This window comes from Prosopis cineraria, unplaced genomic scaffold (genome assembly GCF_029017545.1).
Source record: "Prosopis cineraria cultivar Desert tree isolate PC_DT_omini unplaced genomic scaffold, ASM2901754v1 PC121, whole genome shotgun sequence".
In the NCBI taxonomy this organism is placed as follows: domain Eukaryota; kingdom Viridiplantae; phylum Streptophyta; class Magnoliopsida; order Fabales; family Fabaceae; genus Prosopis; species Prosopis cineraria.
Window position 1 is genome coordinate 63624 of NW_026555448.1, and position 8731 is coordinate 72354.

An 8731-nucleotide genomic window follows, 5' to 3' on the forward strand; every position below is an offset into this window, starting at 1 on the left:
AACTTCAGTTAAGAATTTTTTAGTCTAAACACATCATAATCGCACAACAGTTCTGAGAACGACCGATTACTGCACGTGTTAAATCTGAGTGATGGCAAGGCGGTGAGACAGCTTGGCTAAATTGGACTTGATATCTATATATAAAGGCTTGAATTTGGTTCCAATCACAGCACACAGAACTCTGCAAAACACGAGACCTAATTAAGCAGAAGCTTCTTCCTTTCACTGCTTCAATGGCTCTCCACCAATTTGCCCTACTTCCAAATGCTACTTTATCCTTCAGAACCAAAATGCTTCCATCAATCATGAGCTCTGGTGTTCCTCGTACAATCCAATGTAAGGCTTCAACCAGTATTGTTGTTTCTGATCAGACCAATGCTTCTCGTCGATCTGTGAATTACTTCCAACCTTCAATTTGGCATTACGATTATATCCAGTCTTTGGGAAGTGATTTTGCGGTATGTTACTCAATTTCACTCATTTATTTGCTTTATTATCATATGTCTTCCAAAATTTCATAACCTTTGTTGCCAATATGAGTCTCATGGCAGCGAACCATACAGGAAAAGTAGGATTCATAAATTCAAGGGCTCTCCTATCATGTAGTCCTCTTGATGAGATAAGCTTTCATTTTGGACTTGTACTCATAATATATTAGTGCTTTTATTAAAAGATTAATATCATGGAAAGGACTATTCATGAAAGATTCTAACGAATAGAGTCGAGAATATAAATCAAGTTATATGGATTGACCTAAATAATATATTATAAGGGTCAGGTTGGGTTAAAAAGTATTGACTTTTATAAAAAATGATCATTTTTGACTTAGATCTGATAACCCGTGAACTAAATGAATTAACCTTGATAGGTTAGGGTTAGTTCATTTAACCCATATTATTAATTAAAAAATAAAATAAATTAAAAATTAAAAATGGAGGGAGTTTTGGCACTAAAACGCCACAAGACAAGCAGATTTTAGATCAATCTCATATATTTATTATGTAAATTTTTTAATGGCATTATTAAATATCATATTACAACTTCTCATTTATGTATAATTTTAAAAAAAATTATTACAAAAATAAATAAGTTGATTCTTGACCTATTTAATTCACTAACCCACAAAAGTTAAGTTGGATTGAAATTTTTCAACCCATATAAAAATAAATTAAATTCAATCCAACTTATATTCTCTTCATCTCATATGGGCCAGATTGGCCCATATTCTCGCTTCTACTACCTAGTTGTGAAGTTGATTGTTATAAGTTCTATATCAAAAAGCTTCACCAAAAAAAAAAAAGGTTTATGAGTTTGAATGACTCTCCCACTTAACGCTACTATTTTTGGATGAGCTCTTTCTTTCCTCTCATGCTCCTAACATTTCCTTCTTATTCTTCTTATTATGATCTTTTCATAAGCCAGTACAGACTTTGTGATTAAAAGCTTTATATGAACCTATATGAATTATATCTTAACAAGAAAATGAAGATTATTACAGGAAGAATCATATGCAGCGGAAGGTGATCGGCTTAAAGAAGAAGTCAGAGTGATGCTTTTCAAATTGGCAAATCCTGTGGATCAGCTTGATCTCATTGATGTCTTGCAACGACTTGGAGTGGCAGCTCATTTTGGACTTGAAATAAGAAACCTTACAGAAAATATTTACCACAAAAACAAGGGAACATTGAAGGGGAACAAGAATTTACATGCCACGGCTCTTGAATTTAGAATCTTGAGGCAACATGGCTATGACGCGTCATCAGGTATTTAATTATTCAATTTTCACTTGTGAGGCTGTCTTAATTAATTACGTTATTGTTATTGAAAATATTCTTGTCATTTACAAGAAAAATGCATCGTTTACTCGTGGAGAAATTCAAATTCTTAAGAGAAAACTTGAAAATATTCTTATATATGCAGATAATATTTTCTGAGAATGTCTACAAGACTGTTTTTGTGATACAATCTTTGTGAAAATCTACAATTTTATATAAACTTATTTTTAATGCAATATTCTCATTTAACTTTTTAAAAACAGTACAATATTATCCCTACCATTAATAAATTGTTCACTTTTATTAGTTAACAAAATAAAATTATAGAAAAGGACCTCAAAATTATATTATAGAAAAGGACCAATTAAATTTTTTTGATCATTTTCAATAATTTTTTAGGTCACTCTCTGTAATTTTTAGATCTTTTTTCCAAATTTCTAGTCATCTAACAATCAAAATTAACTTTAATTAATGATAGTGGTGACATTACACTATTTTAAAAAATTAAAGGGAAATGTTGCACTAAATATGAATTTAGGGTCCCAAGAGTTTTTGGACCTATAATTTAAAGGTGAAATTGCTCCCTTTAAGTCGTAATAATATTGATGCTAATAACTGTAATTTGCATGGTTGTTTGCAGAAATATTCAAACAATTTCTTGATGACGAGGGTAATTTTGATACTCGCCTTTCCTTTGATATTGAGGGTTTGATATCTTTATATGAGGCCTCATTTCTATCAATGGAAGGTGAAACAATATTGCACAGAGCAAGAGATTTTAGTTTGACATGTCTCAGAGAATTTGTGGGCAAAGACAATAATAAAGACGATGAGATGTGTCTTTTAGTTAATCATGCCCTTGGGCTTCCACTACATTGGAGGACATCAAGATTAGAAGCTCGATGGTTCATTGATGTTTATGAGAAGAGAGACAATATGAGCCCAGCTTTGCTTCAGTTTGCTAAGTTAGATTTCAACATATTACAAGCCAACCACCAAGAAGATTTGAAACATGCATCAAGGTGAATAATCATACTTTTGTATTTGCAAACTAAATCATCCAAAATAAGATGTTTTCAACTGCCTAACATATCTTTAAGAAGTTTGTTATCCCATTAAATAGGATCGGCTATATAAATTGCATGAATCATTGTGAATATTAGACAGTTGAAAACATCTTATTATTATATGTTAAAAAAAATCCCAAGATTTCATTTTCACCTCTATTTATTAAACAAACATATGTAAGTATTAATATCTTCTTTAAAACACTCAAGGAAAAATGACAAAGCATTAGATTATTTTACAAATGGCCTAATATTATATATGGACTAAAAGTATTCCAGAAGACAACTTATAATACTGTTAGAGTGTGTAATGATGAGTCTTTAATAGAAGTAAAATAGGGTACTAACGTGTGTGTGTGTGTGTGTGTATTAATTGGATTTTTTTTTTAATTTTTCAACTGCAAGATGGTGGAATAGAATTGGACTTGCAGAGAAGTTGAGTTTTTCAAGAGATAGGTTGGTGGAGAATTTCTTTTGGACAGTGGGTCTCGCTTATGAACCACAATTTGGACGTTTTAGAAGAGTGATGACAAAAGTGAATGCACTAATAACAACAATTGATGATACTTATGATGTGTACGGAGAATTGGAAGAATTACAACTTTTCACAGAAGTGGTTGACAGGTCAGCATCTTGCGCTTGAATAATCTTTCCCTATAATATAATTGTCTTAAAATAATATTGTACTATGATTTTACAATTTTTCTTATATATTATGCAGATGGGATATAAATGCCATGGATATACTCCCTGAGTACATGAAAATATGCTTCCTTGCACTTTATAACTTTGTTAATGAAATTGCCTTTGAATTTCTTAAAGAGAATGGGAAGAACATCACTCCAGTACTTAAGAAAGCGGTAAGCATATAAATTCAACAGAATGATTTGGTGATGATGACTCTCTAATTTCATGTATAGATTATGATGCTTAATTAATTTTATTTTCAGTGGGCTGATCTTTGTAAATCATATCTGGTTGAGGCAAAATGGTATTATGGTAATTATCAACCAAGCTTGCAAGAGTACTTAGAAAATGCTTGGATTTCAATCAGTGCACCAGTTTCACTTGTTCATGCTTATTTCTTACTTACAAGCTCAACAAAAATGGAGGACTTGATTTGCCTAGAGGAAGACTCTGATATCATTCGTTCTTCGGCAACAATTTTGCGCCTTGCTGATGACTTGGGAACTTCTGAGGTATTTATCATCACAACAATTAAATTGAATCCTCTATAAGTGGAGCCATGATTTAATAATAAAGGGGGCAATATTAAAAAGCATATATATATATATATATATTATAGAGCTTTTAAGGGGGCCAATATTAAAAATCACATATATTATAGAGAGCTTTCATAAATTTTAGGATCAAAAAGGCAAAAATATCCAATAACTTTTTTGCCAAAAGCTAGCGTCCAATCTTATTACTTCAATAATGATGCATGGATATCTATAAATTTTTTTTAATGAGGACATCCTTCCCCATCTCGTTAAATTTGCTTGATATTCATTAATGTTAGGCTGTTAAAAAAATAAACAGAGAAATAAACATAAAGTGCAAAATATCCAAAAGCTTTTTTTTTCCAAGAGTATGGTATCCTTAAGTCTAGGTATTTTTTCTCCTAAAAAAAAAGTTTTTGGATATTTTTGTTTCTTAACCCAACATCTTGGTCCATGTTAACGGAAGTTAAGCTATATTTTAATATTTTGAGGAAGGATGTCTTCATTAAAAAGAGTTAATAAAGTACTCATACATCTTTGTTGACTTAAAAATATTGAACGCTCTTTCTGAAAATGTTCTTAGATGTGTTTGCCCTTGTCAAAAGTATATAATATCTATATAATATTAAAAAAAATTCAAAAACTCCCAAGGGGCCAGGCATGGTTCCTATTGGTTACCTTTTCCTTTGCTCTTGCCTCCATTCTCAATTACCTACACAAAATTGCAAGTATGGCTTCATCATTTTGTTTTGTTTTGTTTTGTTTAGCGTGAAATGGAGACCGGTGATGTACCTAAATCAATTCAGTGCTACATGAAGGAAACTGGAGCTTCAGAAGAAGATGCTCGTAGACACATAAATTCCTTGATTATTGAAACTTGGAAGAAGATGAATAAAGAAGCTAGAAATTCTTCTTTCTCTCAGGATTTCATTCAAATTGCTATGAACTTTGCAAGGATGTCACTATGCATGTATCAACATGGAGATGGCCATTCTGACCAAGATCCTGAAACAAAGAATCGTATTACGTCCATACTTTTCCATCCTATTGTATAAATTTAATTTGATGCAGTAAGTCCATTTTCTCAAGTATGTGTATTACTTTCATCCCTGTGCCATGCACAAGGGTAAACAAAAGTTTGATGATATCTATAAAGTGATATATCATTATATAGAAATTTCTGGTCACTGATTACTTCTATATATATATATATATATATATCCATGAACTATATATTGGTATGCAGCATGCATGCATAGTTGCATGAGTAACACATAAAATTCATCAATTAATGGATGGAAGTGAGAGACAATTTGCAACTTCATAGGATTTAAATATAATAATAATTATATGGCCAAACACTTCCATGCCAGAATTTGTCGTGTGAGTTTTGAGTTACATCAAAATGTGAAGAAATTTTGTCTAAGCATATTCCAAAAATGCATAGCATATAATATGAACATAAAGTTTCTTGCTTCAAACATAAAACAGAATATGCTATTGAAGATTTCCCTTTTTAAAGTTATGGATTGCAAATCTATGAATCCAAGAGTTTCTGCAATGATATTAATATACTTTTGTAATTAGTCTTACGCCTCTTGCTTTTCGATGTAATTTGCGTACAGTGCTGCGAAATAGTTATACTACATTACTACAAAAAAGAAAATATTGGATGATTATTTTTGTCTATATTGGACGGTTATGAACGATCCAATATAAACCGTTATATATTAATAAAATAAATATTGGACGGTTATTAGAACCGTCCAATATAATGTCAAAATAAGTGGTAAAGGAAACAATATATTGGACGGTTATTTTAAGAACTGTCCAATATATGGACATATTAGACAGTTTTGGTCATATATTGGACAGTTATAGTAAATAACTGTCCAATATTTTTATTATATTGGACGATTATAGTAAATAACCATTTAATATATTGCAATGTTTTTTTAAATACGTTGGCTGCATTTCTTGCAGCCCCCCTGCAACAGTATAATGCAAATACAAACCAGTCCAATTCAATTCAGTTCAATTCATAATTATACTAAACTAAATTGAATTATAGTAAACTAACAATTTTATTAAAGTAAAAAAATTTGTTACCTATATAATTGCTCAATATAGTACTAAGTAAAACAAAGTTGTTTGCTAGACTAAACCAAAATTATTCTAAATTATAAAAACTAAAATGAAAAAGTGTGATTTATTTATTTCTGGCCCATTGTTGAAAAATATACTCACACCATTCCTCAATAACTTTATTGATGTGATGATTCTCAAATTCTTCACAATATAAATCGGGATAATATTGCAATAATATAATATGACAACAAAGTTAATTATTTCAACAAATTAAAATTCATAATCACATATAATTTAATGTAAATAGCATACATATCGCAGGAGGGATTAGAGTCATCCCATGAGTGATGATGTCTTTAAAAAATCTCATATTGCAATATCCACAATCCTCGCTATATGCTATTTGTGTGGCACTATATAGAAAAATCAATAAACATGTTATTGAATTAATTAAAAAACTAAAATTGATTGTCAAAATTAGTAGTAAGAAGTACCTTTATTATCTTGCAATTAGGGTAAGCTGGATCATATCACTTGAACCTTAATCGTACAGGCAAGTTCTTTTTAGTGCGATAAAGCACCACAGCCCTGATAAAAAAGAAAATAGGTTAAAATTAGAAATTTAAAATGAAAAAAAATATAAAAATGTTAATCAAAACATAAACTTACAAATTAAATAATTCTTTCATATCCGATCTATTATCTGGCTGCCTACTAGCAGAATCTAAATAGTAAAACTTTGCAATTTTAACAGTAGCTAGCATAATGTTGATTAGCATCCAATAGCTCCTAAAATAATTTGAAAACATATGTTATGAAACTTAAAATGACAAGATAAATTAAATAAATTAGGATGCTATTGAACTTACCCTTACACATAAGGTACTAGAAATAACGTCCCCGCAGTAGGGTTTTTTGCCTCAAAGTACTTTGCTAATGTTTGAGCTTGGCTATACCTCACCTCGGTAGTGATGTTGCGATGAGCAGAGACATTATGAGGTCAAACAAAGATAAATTTTGACGCAAAATCACCAGGGATGATAAAATTTTCATATAGGTACCTAAATAAAAAAAATAAATTTTATATTATATTAGTTTAAAATATAATAAAAATTCATATAAACAATATGTACCTTATATAAAATGAACCGCATTTTGGCTTATCGAAACGCGCTTGAGGACTTCGTTATCCATTTCAACCCTAATCACATCGTGTTGTTCTCTGTTATACATGCTCTGGTCAAAGCTGATAAGTATTGTAGAATCACTAAACAACTTTGCATATGCCTAAGTGCACTCTAATAGGTTTTTAGGAGGTTGGTTTGGCACGGCTGTCTCGACCTTAGATAATTAGCCCGATTGTCTAGTGATACACTTCTCATTAGACTGCACACAAATTATATAGTTAGAGACAAATTATGTGACATATATATAAAAAGGTAACTAGCATACCTATTGATTTTGTGCTTTATCTTCTACACAGAAGCAAACCCTAGGCCATGCAATAAAGTTACCACTTACTTCTCCAACAGTAAACGCATCTAAGGTGAGAATGGGCAACGAGAAGTTGGCATTAATGGGTTCAAGAATTAACCCTCGCAAATAGTCTGCAGGTATCAGCACATTGCGTATGGTATTTTCCCTCAGGGATATTAAACATACGGCCTCCTGTCACTTTGTGTCTACGAGGGCTATTTGCCCACAAAAAGCAATCGTGCTTGCCCTAAATAAAAATAAATATAAGTTAATAAAATAATGGTCAACAAAGTTAAGGAATAAAAATAATATATACCGGGAATTTGACCAGATGGCTGGCCACAGTGTAACTATCTATCTTGCTTGGACTTATGTGCTCAAAGGGCGACTTCCCAAAACCTAAACAGTGCCTTAATCATTTTTTATTGCGCTTCTACTTATTATTTAGAGCATTAAATTTAGCTAAAGAAGGGACATCTTTTGGAGTCTTTTTTTTCCCCACCATTATTTCCTTGAGACCCCCATGCCAACACCTCTAACATGACCTAGGTGATCACGATTTTTTCAATGCCTTTTCTTAGACATCTTCATCCTGGGGAAGCTCACCTTTAGAAACTTCTTCTGAAATGACACTCTATTCATCATAATTTAAAAATACAAGTTATTAAAATAGCAATATTAACATGTTATGTAAAGTTGAGAATGAAAATACTTACAACATTTTCAGCAAGTTCTCAAACATGTTCACCCACATAGTTACCATCTTTATCAGTCTGACCTAATATAAAGAGTCTGGCCTGTGATATAGAGCTCTTTGGTGTGCCTTGTTTGTCAATCTATGCATTAAAATACATTATTGACATCATATATTGCATATCAATTAATAAATTCAAAACATACTACTTGTTGCTCAATCCCTGAATACCCTAAACACCCTTTTAGGAAGGGGAAAAGATTTTTGTATTTACCCTTAAATGTTTATTCTTTTGGCTCAGTTCTTAAAAATAAAAAGTGCCATGATTTTAGTGATCATTCATATAATTATTACACAAAATATCAGTATCCTTACCAAGAATGATTTGTCAAGGCGCCTAGCAACAAA

General features: G+C 31.3%; 1 protein-coding gene across 1 annotated transcript; it reads left to right on the forward strand.

The window, feature by feature from the left end:
• The first annotated feature begins 226 nt into the window (after positions 1 to 226).
• Positions 227 to 5120, forward strand: LOC129295468 (terpene synthase 10-like). The gene is made up of 7 exons (XM_054933984.1): positions 227 to 458; positions 1499 to 1763; positions 2416 to 2797; positions 3248 to 3466; positions 3564 to 3702; positions 3793 to 4041; positions 4833 to 5120. Exons 1-7 carry the CDS (start codon positions 234 to 236, stop codon positions 5118 to 5120), a joined length of 1767 nt encoding a protein of 588 aa, XP_054789959.1. The 5' UTR covers positions 227 to 233.
• The last annotated feature ends 3611 nt before the right edge of the window (positions 5121 to 8731 follow it).

Excerpts from the sequence above, each read along its gene's own strand:
- LOC129295468 (XM_054933984.1), top strand. The coding sequence starts at position 234 with ATGGCTCTCCACCAATTTGCCCTACTTCCAAATGCTACTTTATCCTTC. Across the intron at positions 1,764-2,415 it reads TGGCTATGACGCGTCATCAG|AAATATTCAAACAATTTCTT; the intron begins GTATTTAATTAT and ends GGTTGTTTGCAG. Across the intron at positions 3,703-3,792 it reads CTCCAGTACTTAAGAAAGCG|TGGGCTGATCTTTGTAAATC; the intron begins GTAAGCATATAA and ends TTTTATTTTCAG.